This window comes from Nicotiana tomentosiformis, chromosome 11 (genome assembly GCF_000390325.3).
Source record: "Nicotiana tomentosiformis chromosome 11, ASM39032v3, whole genome shotgun sequence".
Lineage (NCBI taxonomy): Eukaryota > Viridiplantae > Streptophyta > Magnoliopsida > Solanales > Solanaceae > Nicotiana > Nicotiana tomentosiformis.
In genome coordinates this window covers 77,874,176-77,892,618 of record NC_090822.1, presented here as the reverse complement: position 1 = coordinate 77,892,618, position 18,443 = coordinate 77,874,176, and the positions used below count along the sequence as shown (strand labels likewise).

At 35.8% G+C, this 18,443-nt stretch overlaps 2 protein-coding genes across 3 annotated transcripts; both read left to right on the top strand.

Moving 5' to 3' along the window:
• The first annotated feature begins 1,404 nt into the window (after positions 1–1,404).
• LOC138901717 (uncharacterized) lies at positions 1,405–2,043 on the top strand. The gene has a single exon (XM_070189499.1). The coding sequence runs from the start codon at positions 1,405–1,407 to the stop codon at positions 2,041–2,043; it is 639 nt and encodes a 212-aa protein (XP_070045600.1).
• Positions 2,044–6,330: 4,287 nt separating this feature from the next.
• Positions 6,331–8,379, top strand: LOC104098390 (uncharacterized). Of its 2 annotated transcripts, none has more exons than XM_070188483.1 (2): positions 6,331–6,864; positions 8,026–8,379. In XM_070188483.1, the coding sequence occupies exons 1-2, from the start codon at positions 6,349–6,351 to the stop codon at positions 8,074–8,076; spliced, it is 567 nt and encodes a 188-aa protein (XP_070044584.1). In that variant the 5' UTR covers positions 6,331–6,348; the 3' UTR covers positions 8,077–8,379. The 2 variants fall into 2 exon arrangements, with proteins under 2 accessions (XP_070044584.1, XP_009603406.2); XM_009605111.4 differs by having other exon boundaries at positions 8,023–8,377.
• The last annotated feature ends 10,064 nt before the right edge of the window (positions 8,380–18,443 follow it).

The window sequence follows — 18,443 nt, the reverse complement described above, 5'->3', positions numbered from 1 at the left end:
TTGTTCATAGATTTTATCCATATTTTGGCAAATTTCCAAATCCCAAAACCAACTCAAAAGCTTTTTTTTTGCCCAAAATATTACTGTTGTGTGGCAAAGTTGTTGTGGCAATCCACCGCAAAGATAAAAATTGAAGGTAATTTGTTAAATCTGCTAATGTTTGTATGAATTTTCTTCAGATTTGTTTCGCTTGTTTTGTATGATTTTTCTTCAGAGTTGTTGGATATTTTTGTTAGTTTTTAAAGCTTATGAGTATAAGTCACATTTCATGTTTTTTCAAAAAAATAAATGAAATATGTTTTGAAAAATTATTTTTGATTTTGCACCGGGTGTCCGAGTCTCTTTGAGCCCCGACTAATCCCGGGGGTGCACAGGCCCTCGGCAAGGAGTTTCCCGCAAGTGCACCACGGTTAATTCAGGTTTTACCCAGTCCGATGGCCCTCAGAAATTGTTTGCACCCAGTGGGTTTCGAACTTGAGACCTTGAAAGGGAGCAAACCCCAAGGCTCAAGTCAATTGCCACCAGGCCAACCCCTGAGGGTTTTGAAAAATTATGTCCAAACAAATATTCATCTTCAAACCAAACTTCACCCAAATCAAATTTTTAAAAATAAATTTGAAAATCTTTGGCCAAACGCTAGCTAAAACTAGATATTTGGAAGTACACAGAAATTAGGAAGAGAAAAAATCAATTCCTCTACTTTTTAGTCTGGTTTATATAGCTTGGTTTGTTTTCTTGTTGATGTCCTTATACTATATTCAGTAATTTTTCGTTTTTGTTTGTAGAAAGTAGAGATGGATAAATGTTGGCTGACAATTAGAAATAGAGCGGATCGAAGATATATTAGAGGAATAGATGGCTTTCTTGATTGGGCATACAGTTAACCAAATGTGAGCTATTTGATTCGTTGTCCTTGTAAAGAGGTACACTGTGTTCAAGTTGAGAACGTAATAAGACTAGACTTACTGAAGAAAGGCTTCTTGGATAGTTATAAGGTGTGGTATTGAGAGTATTGTGTATTATATCTGTATCTGTATTTATGTAGTTGAGGGGTATTTTTGTAATTAGCCAATAATATAGTATGTGTATATGTACTGTACAATACAGATACACTACCTTTACTTTCATTTTATTAAAAGTTTCGTTTTCTCTCTTTCTCTCTCTCCAGAAGTTTCCACCATTTTCTTTTCTCCTTTCTCGTTTGCTCTCTGCGAAGCTTCGACCGCCATATCAATGGTGATTTTCGCTCGCACTTGAGTCTCTGTTTTCTACATGGTATCAGAGCCGGGTTATCTCTTTCATCACTAATATCTGTTCGGTTTTTTTGAAGTTGTAAGGAAAATTGGAAAACCCTAATTTTTCACCCACAGTTTTTCAGATTTGTCGATTAATTCATCTTGTATCATGGCGATGGATGACGATACTTCGGATTCAACTAATACAAACAAAGATACATTAGATTCGACCAATCCCTTGTACATGCATCCTTCAGAGAGTGCCGGATCGATACTAGTGCCGGTGGTGTTTGACGGAACTGGTTATAGATCCTGGAGAAGAGGCGTCCTCAGAGGTCTCTCAGTGAAGAATAAAGTCGGTTTCATCACCGAAAAATGTAAGAAGCCAGATTCCGGCCATCCGACATTTGAGCAGTGGGAGAGATGCGACGACATGGTCACATCGTGGATTCTCAACTCACTTTCCAAGGATTTGGCAAATAGCTTACAGTATGTGGTCGATGCCAAGGAATTGTGGCAGGAACTGGAGGATAGGTACGATCAGACAAATGGAGCGAAATTGTACCAGCTCGAGAGGGAAATTAACGATCTAAGTCAGGGAACCCTAGACATTACAGGTTATTATACAAAAATGAAGAAGCTTTGGGAAGAGTTAAACACATTGAATGCACATGCACAATGTAAGTGCCGATGTACTTGTGGTGCCAAGGCAAATATGCACAAGGCTGAACAAGACAGAAGGCTAATTAGGTTTCTAATGGGTCTAAACGAGGTCTACACAGTTGTGAGAGGAAGCATTTTGATATGAATCTGTTGCCCAGTATTGCACAAGCCTTTTCTATCCTGATCCAGGAAGAAAAACAAAGGGAAGTTAGGCCAAGTAACCATCTGATGATGGAGTCTGCTTCAATGAATGTCAGTGGTCTTGCAAATCCAGCTTTTAGGACAAATTATGTTCAACAGAGGAACAACAGCTCATACAGAGGCAGTTATCCATCCAATAGGTCACGCCTGTTTTGTGACTACTGCAAGAAGCAAGGACACACTAAAGATAAATGCTACAAACTACACGGATTTCCCCAGGACTTCAAATTCACTAAAGGAAAAAGTGTGGCATCCGCTGCAAGTGTGCATAGAGGACCTAAAGGGATAGCTCCTGGAGGATGCAGTGAAGTTGGTGCTAGAAATCAAAGCATGGGGATTCAAAACCTGACAAAGGAGCAATATAATCAGCTGCTGCATCTGTTGGAGAACTTCCATGGTGGAAGTGCAATTGAAGTCTCAAATAACATCACTAGTGGGGCAGCAAACTTTGCAGGTATATTGGCTTGCTCTACTCATAAAGAAATCATTGGTAATCTTTCATGTAAATGCTTCAAATCATCTGCTGAATATTGGATTTTAGACTCCGAAGCTTCTAATCATATGTCCTATAACAAAGCCCTATTAACCAACATTAGATTTCTACCTTATCCTTTCCTAGTAACCTTACCAAATGGATACAAAGTTAGAGTGACAGAAATTGGTGATGCAGTCCTTAGCCCTAAGCTGACTTTACACAAAGTATTGTTTGTTCCCAGTTTTAAGTTCAATTTAATCTCAGTTCATTGTTTAACATCATACCTTAAGACAATTGTCCAATTTTCTGATACTTCATGCATTTTATAGGCCCCTTCAATGAAGAGGCCTCTAGAGATTGGTAGAGCAAGGAATGGCTTGTACTTCCTCTGCTCAAAATGTCAGTTCCTTAGTTCAGCTACTGTTCCCACTTCTCTCGTTTCAAATTCATGTTCTGCTTCTACTGACAATCCATATAAATCACTCACTATAAATAATGACAACTTGGAAACTTGTCCTGCTAATTGTCTTTCATCATCATCTGTAAATGTTCCACTCTCAAGCAATAAGAAAGGTTCTTGTACCTCTTGTTGTCCTACTAATGTGTGTGGATCCTTTTCTAATTCTTCATCTTATGGAAATTGTGTTGACTATTTGTGGCACAACAGATTGGGCCATGTACCTTTTGTGAAAATGAGGGGAATATCATCTATACCTATAAATTTCGCACCCAAACAACCATTCTTATGTTCAATTTGCCCTATGGCCAGACAAACAAGATTACCATTCCCACAGAAAAATACATCATCTACCAATATTTTTGAACTATTACACATAGACCTCTGGGGGCCATACCACACAGTCACACATGACAACTACAAATATTTTCTTACCATAGTTGATGACTTCAGTAGGTCAACCTGGACATATCTTATGAGTTGTAAAAGTAATACACTTCAAATTCTAAGAATCTTTGTGTCTATGATAGAGAACCAGTTTAATTCTTCCATTAAGTCCATGAGGTCTGACAATGGATTGGAGTTTGTCAACAATGAAACTTCATCATTTTTTCATTCCAAGGAAATTATACACCAGAAAACCTGTCCATACACACCTCAACAAAATGGTGTAGTGGAAAGAAAACACAGATATTTGTTGGAAACTGCAAGAGCCTTACTGTATCAGTCCAAGTTACCTATCAAATATTGGGGAGAATGCATTCTCACATCCACATACTTGATTAATAGACTACCCTCTACAATCCTGAATAACAAATCACCTTTTGAAATACTTTACAAAAACAAACCCAATTATTCACTCTTTAAAAGCTTTGGATGCCTATGTTATCCCACCACTCTTAAAACTCATAAAGACAAATTTGAACCCAGAACTGAGCCTCATGTTTTTGTAGGTTACCCCTTTGGCACAAAAGGTTACAAGGTACTGAACTTAGCCACTAAAAGAATACACATTTCCATAGATGTACAATTCCATGAACATGTTTTCCCTTTTGTAGTGTCTTCTGATCACACTTCTCTTCCTTGTGTTTTGCCATCTTTTCATTATGATCTTGCATGTGAAGGTCATAGAGATGCTGCCTTGAGTAATAGTCAGTCACAAACTGGGACTTCACCAAGTTCTGTCACCAACCTTTCTTTACCAGATAATCAAGATATTTTCCCACTTGTTGATCAAAGCAACCATTCACCTGTTGATGCAGGTGTTTCTGAAAACTCACCTATCCTTTCAAATACCTCAGACCAACATACCACTAACACTTACTCATTCCCAAATCATACAAGACCATCCAGAACAGTAAAAACACCAAACTACCTAAGTGAATATGTGTATTCCCTTCCAAATCTAAAGAACAATACATCACACACTGTCTTGCTCAATTTTCCCCTTTCAGACCATCAACACATTTGTTTTACTGCTTTAAACAAGGACAGTCAGCATATTATGAGAAACATTTCTCATGAATCTGAGCCATGTTCTTATGAGGAAGCAGCCTTAAACCCTGCATGGCAAGCAGCCATGACACAAGAATTTGAGGCTTTGCATGCTAACCATACATGGGATTTAGTGACATTGCCTGCAGGTAAGAAAGCCATAGGATGCAGATGGGTATATAAAATCAAACACAGAGCAAATGGGACTGTTGAGAGATTCAAGGCAAGACTGGTGGTAAAAGGATACACACAACAGGCAGGAATAGATTATACTGAGACATTCTCTCCAGTTGTCAAAATGACAACTGTTAGGACCCTTATCAGCATAGCAGTTAAAAGGGGCTGGAACCTTTTCCAACTAGATGTGAACAATGCATTCTTACATGGAGATCTACATGAAGAGGTGTATATGGAGGTACCACAGGGACTGCAGACTGAGGTCCCTAGTCTAGTTTGCAAGTTAAACAAGTCCTTGTATGGACTGAAACAAGCAAGCAGACTGAGGCATTGTGCACCAGGGGTTTTAAACATTCAGAAAATGACCACTCACTGTTCTGTAAAAAGGATGGTTTTTCAATAGTATTTGTGGCTGTCTATGTTGATGATGTGATTCTTACAGGTACATATGTAGAAGAAATTAAGGCAGTAAAGGTTTTCCTCCATGATCAGTTCAAAATCAAGGATTTAGGAAAGCTGCACTATTTCTTGGGACTGGAAGTGCTCTACAAGGATGATGGAGTCCTCATTTCACAGAGGAAGTTCACTGCAGATCTGTTGAGAGAATATGACAATCAATATACTACAGTTTCTTCTCCTCTTGACTGTACTGTCAAGTTGAAGGCAGAAGAGGGAACCCTACTGGCAGATCTCACTCACTATAGAAAGTTAGTTGGGAAACTTAACTTCCTCACCAACACAAGGTTAGATATTGCCTATAGTGTTCAACACTTAAGTCAATTCATGCAAACACCCAGAGAACCTCATCTTAAAGCTGCCCTTCATGTCTTAAGGTATCTTAAGAATGATCCAACCTTAGGCATTTTCTTTTCCAACAACCCAGATTGCACTATGAAGGCTTTCTGTGACTCAGACTGGGCTGCATGCCCTGATTCTCGACGATCAGTGAGTGGATACATTGTCTTATTAGGTGATAGTCCTATCAGCTGGAAATCGAAAAAGCAGGAAACAGTCTCCCTCTCCTCTGCAGAAGCAGAATATAGATCAGTAAGAAAAGTAGTTGGAGAACTAATTTGGCTTAAAAGATTGCTAGAAGAACTGACAGTTCCTTGCTTGCATCCTATCTCAATTTTTTGTGATAGCCAAGCTGCAATACACATGGCAAGAAACCCAGTGTTTCATGAGCGTACCAAGCACATAGAGGTGGATTGTCATTTTGTACGAGACAAGTTACATGATGGCCTCATCACTTTGCATCACATTCCCACAGATGCTCAGCTTGTAGACATATTTACGAAGGCCTTAATAGGGATCAAACATACTTCTATTCTTGGCAAGTTGGCAGTGAGTTCCTCACCTCCAACTTGAAGGGGGGTATTGAGAGTATTGTGTATTATATCTGTATCTGTATTTATGTAGTTGAGGGGTATTTTTGTAATTAGCCAATAATATAGTATGTGTATATGTACTGTACAATACAGATACACTACCTTTACTTTCATTTTATCAAAAGTTTCGTTTTCTCTCTTTCTCTCTCTCCAGAAGTTTCCACCATTTTCTTTTCTCCTTTCTCGTTTGCTCTTTGCGAAGCTTCGACCGCCATATCAATGGCGATTTTCGCTCGCACTTGAGTCTCTGTTTTCTACATGTGGGACTTGCATGGAGAAGTTTTAGTAAGAGATGATAATTCTCATAATGTATGCAATGATGAAGTAGAGTTTGATAATGTTGGAGAGGATGATATTACTGAAATAGTTCATGATGCTTGTGGATGTACGAAGATGGAGGAATCATGTGGCTCAACGTCTTTAGCCACTGTACTTGGCAAGAGAACAAGCTCTGCTCGCGGAAACGAGTATGGAAAGAAGCCTCCCAACAAGAGCTGCATGCAACAGGCAAACTTTGAGGCTAGCCTGTCTTTTGCAATAGAGAAAGCGCGTCAAGAGATGCAAGCTAACATGAATCAAAAGTTTCAAGAGAAACGTGAACAAATGATGCGAGCTAACATGTATCAAAAGTTTCAAGAGAAATGTGAACAAATGCGAGCAGAAATGGTCAAAAGGTTTCAAGATCATATTGAAGAGGAGTTTCGTAAAATGCGAGTAGAAATGGATAAAAGAATCCAAGATCAAATTGCTACCGTATTTGTCAGAATGCAACAGGTATTCTTCCTCTTGATCTTTCAGTTTTAGTGGGATTGAGTCCCATTATTGTGATTCATTGAGCGTCCACCCCCTTTTCCTGTTCACAATCTTCACTTCAATGCATTGCTGTCCATAATCTGCACAAAGGAATTGTTCTCCAGAGTAAGTGAATAGTCTTTATATGTCTGACCAATAATGACCTCTAAACTCAAACTACAGTTGGATACATAGTCAGAATATTCTTTCCTTTTCTTTTTCTCTAGATTCAGTATAGAACCAGTGCCAAATTGTTGGCAAATGACTGGTATGTTGTCCTGACTGTTTAGAAAGGTTTACTGTGCCAATGCGTAAAAAGATAACAAAACACACATAGAACAGAGGGCGATTCATGTTAAGAAAAAAGTGGTTCTTGTGCATGGAATTTATCAGAAAATCATGAGCTTGTTAAAACCTTGATTAATAATATCTGCTTGTTGCAACTCGAATGAACTGCCATTTTCGAGTATGGTTTCTGATCATATGTTCTTTGTTGATCTGCATAATTGTCGGATAGTACTAAATATAGAAAAATGTCATTCTTTTTGGAACTAACTAAAAAGGGAAGAGAGTCATATAAATTGGGACATAAAGAGTAGTAATTTTACTTTAAATCGATAGGCTCCTTTGAATCACCCCAAAAAGAAAGGAAGCTTCTTGTTTTGCTAAAACGAGATTTAAACCAGATAAGACAACCTGACAGTAATACAGTTATCATAAAAAAGCTACTATGTCCTAAAAGCTTTTACCAAAATTTTCTATGTTAATGTTGTAATTTTTTTTATAAAATAAAAATTCTATTTCTTATGTTGTAAGTTGTAAATTTTCTATGTTTATGTTGTAATTGGCTCGAGTATGGAGATTCTGATTATAAGCACAGTAATTAAAAGATAAAGCTTTAAAAGGAAAAAGACAGAGAAAGAAGGTATTAGTACAACTATTGGTTGATATTCTACTCCCATTACTGAAAATGTTTATGTTTTTGTTTCGTGATCCAATCTCCAAGAAATGGAGGCAAAGAACAAAAGCCCGAACCATTGCGAATAACATTTTATATGGTTTAGCAGTTGCTTGAAGTTATTAAGTTTAGGTTGTCTGTTGATGGAACAATCAAAGTGAAGTATTGTTTTTTTTAAATAGCAGGGACAAAGTGCTTCAATAACGAGAAATGATGTTGGCGAAGGAGGAGATTGAAGACATTTAGGTTCCTTTTTTTGGGTCATATGTGTATGTACAGTAACGAAGTTTTTTGAAGTTTTGTACATTTTGGTACATGTTTAGAAGTTGAGTCTGTCTCTGCTGCTTCTACATGTTCCTCAGTAAAGGTCATTATGAACATGTGAGCTCAAGTAACTTGGCCTTTACTAATCAACTAGAACTAGTAACTTTTAACTGATGCCTTAATAACCTCTAATTCACCAATCTTTGTCAGATCTTTTCTCTTTCCATTCTGTAGCACTTACACTGTACATTTGTGAAAATCAAGGGAAATTTGATTGTGGGATCTCACTTGATTCTAAAATTTAACCCCTTGCACCTTTCATCTGAAACTAGGAAAAGTATGATGGCTGATTATTTGGTTTTCATCAACTCCTATCACTCTTAGCTAGCGTTCGGCCATAGTCTCAATATGCCAACTACTTTGACTAATATACAAGTAGTAACAAATTAGCTCTTTCAGAGCTTTTAATTAATTTATACTACAAGATTTTGTCACACCATCCATATGGTGAATATCTCATTCACGGAGAAAATCGTATCATAATAATTGTCATGGTCAAAATCATCATAAGCAAAATCATTTCTTGCTTTAATTTTGCCTTGTATAACTTTCTATAAGACATGGCAAAATATTTTCGGTGTACCACATGTACGCAACCAATGACATTCATGTAACCATACAATAATGTTCATTATCTTTCTTTCTCTCAAACCTCCCGTAGAGATGAGTTGTAGTATTTATTCAATTATACATAAGCACATTCTTATGCATAATTTGTATCACATATATATATTTTCACATTCACTTTCAGGAATGAGTATGCATTTATAATGCTCAGTAGTCGCATTCTTTCAAAAAATGGACTATAATTGTTTGAACGTGCCTCATATTTACATACTATATTGATACACATTTCCTTCACCTTTGAAGGATTATTTTGAGAACCATTATTGTTCTCTTTTTTACAATTACCATAACAATGACTATTATTATTTTGGTCTTTGGCACGCTCACATGCATTAGTCAACCACTTGTCTTCATTTAGATTTATTATGCACCGCTATCACATTCACTTCAAGAATGGAGTAAATCAAGTGGACAAGCTTCATGCTTTTTCATGAAAAATATATTATTTTTCTTAGTCATCATTATATCATCAATATGGTACATTGGGACTCAAAGTCAGTGTCTTACCCACATAACAGCATGTTATGCCATAATGAGTTGGGACTCAAACCCAATTCTTATAATCACGGTGCATCGGGACTCGAACCAGATGTCTTACCCTTGTAGTGTATTGGGACTTGGACCAACCGTCTTACCCTCAATTAATGGCATAATAAGCCAAAGTGCATGTACTGGGACTTGCCTTTAAACATTTGAAAATATTACATTACTTTGGCAACCATATATATCGTGTAACTCTGTTATAGTTTAAGGATATTTTCTAATGTAAGACATTCAACTTAAAGAGCTATTACATGATAAATCCTCCAAGATAGATGATAAACCACATATATTTTATTATTTTATAAAATAATTTAGCATTGTAAGTAATAATAAACCATCTAGATAGATATACTTTATGTATGACTATGAACCATCCAATATGAATGAAATAAATACTTGAGTTGTAGCTATATGAAAACGTTGCTCAAGTATGATACGTATACTAGTAGTACTAATAGAACTACAAGAAAATATTTGACGACTAGGACCAGAAGACATTTATATTGCCATATATTAACCCTTCCAATTGGTATTTACGTAAGTACAAAAATTATATACTTAGGAGCATATACCTTGGAATGATGAACCACTTACCAAAATAAGATAATCCATAGAACATTTGTCTCAATGTCCATACGAAATCCAACAGTCTTACTCATTGGAAGCTACAATGTTACTTGGCTATGGTAATACAAAAACAGATCAACTTTGTTGTGACACATTTCCTAAAAGTTGAGAAGGATTGTCGTAGAGAACAATCGTGCTGATAACGTGTTATGAAATATAGCTCAAAGTAATAATATAGAATAAGGAAAACAAGCTAAGATATATAGAGAGAAAGAGAGGAGAGATTCTTATGTCTTATTCAATTGTGTTCTATTTCCTATCTATTACAAGGCCTTTATATAGGCATGAAAAGTGAAGAATCACTATTGTAAAATAGTGAGTGGAATGACCACTATTGAGAGAAATGACCACTATTGAGTGATATGGTCACTACATAAATATGTCATTGAATATGTCATTAAGCATTTGAGAGGAAGATCATGGAGGGAGATCATAAGGGAGGTTATGGAGATAATGGAGAGTAGTAGTGAGCATTACTCCTTTGGTGGTTATGGACATCCACCATAATTCAAGATTTTATAACAAAAAAATATTTCCTAGGAAAATGACTTGTTTGACCAAGTTTTAAAGAAACTTTTAGTTGAAGAAAGAAAGTGTTATGAAATAAAAGCAATTTAGTACAACATGAACAAGAAATAGAGATAGAGAAGGAAGAGATTTTCTTCTTCAATTATGTGTATTTTCCTATCTATTGCAAGGCCTTTACATAGGCATGAAAAGTGAAGAAAAATATGTCATTAAGCATTTGAGATGAAGATCATGGAGGAAGAGTAGACATTCACCATAATTTGATTTTTCTTATAACACTTCCCCTTGGATGTTCATAGATAATGTGCCTCGTTAAAACTTTATTAGGCCCTCTAAACAAAATCTTAGTGAAGAAAAAAGAGTACACATGTTTATAAATACGCCTTTTGGTTGCCTCGTTAAAAACCTTCAAGGAAAACCCAATGAGACAAAACCTTATAAGGGAAAAAGAGTACAATGCATATTAACCCCCTAGGGAGAGCATCAATTCACGTCCTTGAGCCTTCACATTCCAATCTTATACACTAGTTTCTTGAAGGTTGACGTCGGTAGAGATTTGGTGAACAAATCAGCCATATTATCAGTTGAACAAATCTGTTGCACATTGATATCACCATTCTTTTGAAGATCATGTGTGAAAAATAACTTTGATGAAATGTGCTTTGTCCTATCTCCTTTTATGAATCCTCCTTTCAATTGGGCTATGCATGTGGCATTGTCTTCATACAAAATTGTGGGTAGTTTGTCACACTTCAAAATATACGTGTCTCTAATAAGACGTATTATAGACCTCACCATACACATTCTCGACTTCCTTTATGAATATCAATTATCTCAGCATGATTATATAAAGTAGCCATGATTGATTGCTTAGTCGATTGCCAAGATATGGCAGTGCCTCCACATGTAAACACATGCCCTATTTGATATCGAGCCCTGTGTGGGTCAGATAAATACCCGGCATCGTCATAACCAACAAGATCGGGACTGCAATCATTGCCATAAAATAATCGCATATCGGTAGTTCCTTTTAGATACCGCAATATGTGTTTGATTCTATTCCAATGTCTCCTTGTAGGAGAAAAGTTATATCTTGCTAAGACATTAACTGAAAAAGTTATGCCAGGACTTGTAGTGTTAGCAAGATACATTAGTGCACCAATTGCACTAAGATATGGTACTTCGGGACCAAGAATCTCTCCATTCTTTTCTTGAGGTCGAAACGAGTCCTTATTCACATCAAGTGATCGAACAATCATCAGAGTACTTAACTCATTCCTTTTACGTACAAAGACCCATTTATAGCCAACATGTTTGACACGATTAGGTGTTTGGACTACAGACCCAAAAACTTCACGTTTTGCAAATGAAGTTAATTCTGCCTCGATAGCGTCTTTCCATTTTGGCCAATCATTTCTCTGTATACATTCATTGACATATTTTGTTCAAGATCCTCATCTTGTTGCATTATTTTAACAGCGACATTATAAGCAAAAAACGTTATCAATAACAATATTATTTCGGTTTCATCTTTTTTCCGTTGAGACATAACTTATTGAGATCTCTCCATTCTCATCATTTTCAGGTACTTGAACCTACCTTGAGGTCTTATAATTTGTTATGTCTCTGTGCTCTTCTTGAGCCACTACCTCCGTATTATGATCACTTTGATCCTTTGCTCCTTTTCTTTTTCGAGAATTTTTATCCTTAGAACCGATTGGTCTACCACGTTTCAAGCGTGGTTTAAACTCATTTGCTTTAAACGAATTGTCCTACTGGGATATCAACTCTAATTAGAGCATTATCAGCTTAGTCACCCTTGGTAGGTCAGTGAATGCATCTGGCAGTTGATTTGCAATATTTTGCAAATGAATTATCTTTTGAACCTCTTGTTCACATTAATTTATTCGAGAATCTAAATGAGATAGTGATAATACATTCTAATCTATATATTTTCTTAGCTGCTTATTTTCTCCCCCCTAATGTAGGGTATACTGATTCATCAAAATGACAATCAGAAAAAATCTTGCCGTAAATAAATCTCCAGTCATAGGATCCAGATATTTTATAATAGAAGGAGATTCATACCCAACATATATCCTAACCTTCTTTGGGGACTCATCTTTGTGCGTCGTGGTGGAGCAATTGGAACATATACCGCACAATCAAAGATTCTAAGATGGGAAATATTTGGCTTCTGACCAAAAGCCAATTGCAATGGGGAAACTTTATGATAACTTGTGGACCTTATCCTCACAAGTGTTACTGCATGCAAAATAGCATGACCCCATACTGAAATGGGGGGTTTTGTTCTAAAAAGTATTGGTCTAGCAATTAATTGGAGGCATTTGATCAATGATTCTGCTAGACCATTTTGTGTATGAACATGAGCAACCAGATGCTCAATTGTTATCCCAGTTGATATATAATAATCAGTAAAGGCCTGGGATATAAACTCACCAGCATTATCAAGACGAATTGTCTTAAATGTATAATCTGGAAATGATGCTCTTAGTTTTATTATTTGAGCCAACAATTTCGTAAATGCCATATTGCAAGTTGACAATAAGCACACTTGTGATCATCTTGTAGATGCATCTACCAAAACCATATAATATTTGAATGGTCCACATGGAGGGTGAATGAGCCCACATATATCACCATGTATACGTTCCAGAAATGTAGAGGATTCCATCCTAACTTTAATAGTTGATGGTCTAATAATTAATTTGCCTTGAGAACACGCGACACAAGAGAATTCCTTAAATTGAAGAAACTTTTAGTTCTTCATTGTGAGCACCTAATTTTTGACTACACGTGAATATTTTTCCACTCACACTCTCACTTTCTCCATGCACTTCCCTCACATAATCCCTCCACCAACACACACGGACACTCACAAAAAAAAGAAGATTCATCTCTACCCCAAACACATATAACAAAAAAGCCAAAAAGGGGAGGAGGAAAGTCATAAAGGGGAAGAGGAAAATCAAAGAGGGGAGGAGGAAAGTCAAAAAAGAGGGGAGAGAAAACAGAGGGGACGTTCTCTTCGCAAAGGAGGGAGGAGGAATGTGATAAAACATTATCACCTAAGAGTTAAATAAGGGAGAAAAATAAAAAGGTAGCACAGCTTGGCTTCTCCACTAAAACAACCTCTTTTCCATCTAGTTTCACCACCAATCCTCCATTAACAACCTAAAAAAAAAACTCCAAAAACCGAGCTGAAAATCTACTAAATATGCAGCCATGAATCTCCGTTAACCACCAGTTAAACATTACCAAAACTAGCAGCTCTTTTACCACACAAATAACCCCAAATTCTCTGTTAAACCCATCCCAAAATTCGCACCAAAACCCAGCAGAAACAACCTCAAAAATCAACTCCAAACCATCCCCGAACAACTCCAAAAATGAGCTGAGAACAGCCCCAAATCAGCAAAGCAGTCAAAAACTAACCTAAAACATCCCCAAAATCACTTCAAAACACTTCACAACAACCACTTTTTCCTCATAAAAAACAGCAGCGTTTTTTTGAGATCGAGTTCGGTTAAAGCTCCGTTCGTTGGTTGCTAATTCCGTTCATGTTGCCGGTGAGGTTCCGACACCATTGCGTTTTTTGTTCGGGTTCTGGTGGGTTTTCACTGTTGGGGTCCATTTGGCGTCGATTCAGCTGTTGTAATTTCATAGGAGGTACTTATTAATAAAGGAAAAAATTTTGTTACTAAAAATCCAATCTTTTACCTTAAATCTTTGTTATTTACGTATCTTTTTGTGGTTTTGCTTAGAGAAATATCCTGCTGCATATTTGTTGAAATTATATGTGTGTGCGCCTCGATGATGTTCCTACTAGTTTAAGTTCAATTTCGTTAGTTTCCTGCTTGTTTTGCTGCTTTTTGTATTCTAAAATTTTGTTTGTTTGATTTAATTTGACTTGAATACCACCTAGTAAAAGAGTTAGCAACGGGACCTATGCTCTGTTTAGTATAATTAATCCTTCATTTGTTAGTTGTGGGAATAGAGTCATGTTAACTCTAGGTGAAAATTAGCACTTTAATTATAAATGGACCATTGTTCTTAAGCTAAAGTGGGCTATGTGATTGGAATCAACTTTGGATCAGTTTTTTTTTTTTTTTTTTTTTTACAAATAATGGGCCATGGGGGTTTGGTTCGGTCAGATTAGCAAGAATCAGAAATGGGCTCAAATAGGTTCAAAATGCCAAGCCCAACACAATAGATTAGTGAATAAACTAGTCAGTCTTTCCTTAGCTAATTAGTTTTGTTTTCTCCACAAATAAATTTCATAACATTGGACCTTCACAATAATCTCAAAATTAGTTTAGGAAAATCCATAGAATGCCTTAGGCGTGTTTTAATCAATTATCGTGATTATGTACACATTCACGTGACATAATTATGGTTTTCAAAATAAATCAAGGTACGCGTTCGCGCGACTTTAGCTAAGCAATCTTAATAATTAATAAAGTGTTATTAATTGTGTACACGTACGCGTGACATGATTTTAGCACAATAAAAAAACGGATTCACGCACGTGATTCGTTTAAAAGATAATCCCATATTTTAATGATTAAAAGTAGATAGATAAAACATGAAACCAATAAATCACAGTTTATCCAAAATTAATTCAAGCCACGTTCTAGTTAATAAAGCGATTGTGCTAGAACAACAAGACTCGGGGAATGCCTTACACTTTCTCCCCAGTCAATAAAATTCCTTACCCGGATTTTATTTTCGCCGACCAATAAGAAAAGAGTCAATTCTTTCTTTGAATAGGGATTCAAATAAAAGGTGACTTGGAACACCCAAAAATCTATTCCAAGTGGCGACTGTGTAAATAAAATAATCCGTATTTAAATTTATCACTTTAATTAAAAAAACTCTTTAACCCGGCATAATCCTTAACATCCATATTTTTTTTTGGGAGGTGGGAGTGGGGGTAGAAAAGGGGTGTGACATTCATTGATTGTCCATGTGAATTCTCAATTATTTTACGTATCATAGTAGAACTAGGATGACCCAACCGGTCATGCCAAATAATAAAATTATCTTGATTAGTAAACTTCTCATTTACTAGGGCATGTGTTTCAATCCTGCTAATACTTGTGTAATATAAGCCGGATGAAAGAGCGGGTAACATTTCAATCACATATTTCTTACCCGACTTTATTGTAGTAATATAAAGATATTCAATCTTTTCATTATTTGTAGTCTCAATGTGATATCCATTTTGGCGAATATCTTTAAAACTTAGTAAATTTCTTTGAGACTTACTACAATATAATGCTTTATTAATAGCCAAATTTGTTCCTCTGGATAGTAATAAATTTGCTTTTCCAGAGCCTTCAATTAATTTTGTACTGCCAGATATCGCATTAACATTGGCTTCTTTCATCACCAAATAAGAGAAATATCTCGTATCTCTTAAAATAGTATGTGTTGTAGCACTATCCAAAAGACATATATCATCTTTATTGATCTTGGGTCTAACTGAAGACTGGAAAATTTTTATATTCTTCATAAATAAATAAAAATTACATCATAAGAAATTCAAAAGACTATAAATAAATGAAATATTAGAAATTACACGAGGAATGTAGAAACTAGCATATATGATGCTTTAGGGAAGTACACTAAGAAAAATAAACTACATAAAGACATGAAAATAACAACTTTTCTTAAAGCTTTATTCCCCAATAAGATAATCAATTCTTCAGTCAATATCCTCAAAGAAGTCTCCAACTTCTAAATGAGTAATGTTTGAGGGACCTGCTTTATCATCACTATTTTAAAAAGTCAAGTGTGTCTCCATATTGTTATCTTTTCTTTTATTGGATGCTTGATAAACTTTGACAAAATGGTCAGGTCTGCCTTTTAAAGGATTATTTTGAGGATCCTTATTGTTCTCTTGTTTATTTCCACCATGATGACGATAATTATTTCGTCCCCTTCCATGTCCATGTCCACGTCTACGACTATGGCCACGGCCACGACCACGATAATGATTTTGTCTTCTTTCAGACTTTTGAGTAGCTGCAACCATATTCACTTCGAAAAATGGTACAGATCCAGTGGGACGTGCTTCGTGATTTTTCATTAAAAGGGTATTATGTTGCTCAGCCACCAATAGGCTTGAGATTAATTCAGAATATTTTTTTTAAATCTTTTCACGGTATTGTTACTGCAATACCATATTTGAGGCATGAAAAGTAAAAAGAGTCTTTTCTAGTAAATCCTCATCATTCACAATTCTCCCACATAATTTAGATTGGGAAGTTATCCTGAATACAACATAATTATATTCACTTCCAGTTTTAAAATCTTGTAACCGTAAGTGAATCCATTCATATCGAGCTCTTGGCAATAGCGTTGCCTTAGGATGATCATATCGTTCATTCAAACTGCTCCATAATTCAAATGGATCTTTTAGGGTTAAGTATTCAGTCTTTAACCCTTCATCGAGATGATGACGAAGGAAAGTCATAGCCTTTGCTTTATCCTGGCCTGATGTTTCATTTTCTTGTATAATAATATTTTCAATAGCTTTTGCAGCAAGGTGAATTTCAGCATCAAGGACCCATGATAAATCATTCTTTCCGGATCGACACAGGCTTAAAAGAAACATACCAGAAAGCAGAGTGGTGGTAGCTAGTGTGTGTCACATCGGACTTGAGTAGAAGCTAATTCGTGCTTATAACGTGTTATGAAATAAAAGTAATTTAGTAAAACATGAATACAAAATAAAGATAGAGAAGAAAGATATTTTCTTGTTCAATAGGTATCATAAAGCCTTTATATAGGCATGAAAAGTAGAAGAAAAATATGTCATTAATGAACATCACCCATAGACATCATAGACATCCACCATTATTTAGGGTCTGATTTTCCCCTCTACTATCATAAATAGGCTTTATTTACCCTCTTTTTAATTTTTCTATCAAAAATATCCCTATAGTTATACATTAGGTTCATATTTACCCCTTACACGTTAAAGCGAGTTACATTTGCCCTTCATTATACTTTAGGATCATATTTACCCCGCTACTTTTCAAAAAGGGTTAGATTTGCCTTTCGTTATACTTTCTTGACATATTTATCCTTACAATTATACCCTACATTTACCCTCATCCGGTAGATCGCCATGTCCCACATTTGTTTTCCTACATGGCGCCTATGTGGATTTTTTTCTTCCAATTTAAATATGGTCACATATTTAAGATAATTTAACCCGCCCGCCCAATTTAAATAAGACACACTAACTAAAATAAATAAAAATCATAATTCTCAATCCCTCTCCCCCCACTAGTCCATCTCTCTTCTCCGGGTCAGCTCCATATTTTTAGGAGAGCGAGAATTTTTGGACAGTGAGTGAACGAAACTATAGTGTTATCTCTAATTGATTTATTTAATCATTTCACCTTTGTCTATGTTAATTTGTTTCCCTTTAATACTTAGGAGTTAGGAGACATGAATCATTCAATGATGTTTTGAAGTGTTTGTAGAGATACAACTTTGTAAAGTCTAAACTGAGTCAATTGACCATGATTGATTCACGAAAAGTAATTTCTTGATACAACATTTATGAAGATTGTACGAAATACAATAGTTATAGTAGCGACAACATATTGACAAACAATAACTTTGAACTCAAAATCACTAATCTAATACAACTCATAATTATTGCAGTAACCAAAGTAAATTACGAGAAGTTGCACAATAATGGAGTTAAGTGTGTCTTATTTAAATTGGGTGAGCGGGTTAAATTATCTTAAATAGGTGATCATATTTAAATTAGAAGAAAAAAAAATCCACATAGGCGCCATGTAGGAAAATAAAGGTGGGACATATCGATCTACCGGATAAGGGTAAATGTATGGTATAATTGTAAGGATAAATATGTCAAGAAACTATAATGAAAAGCAAATGTAACCCTTTTTGA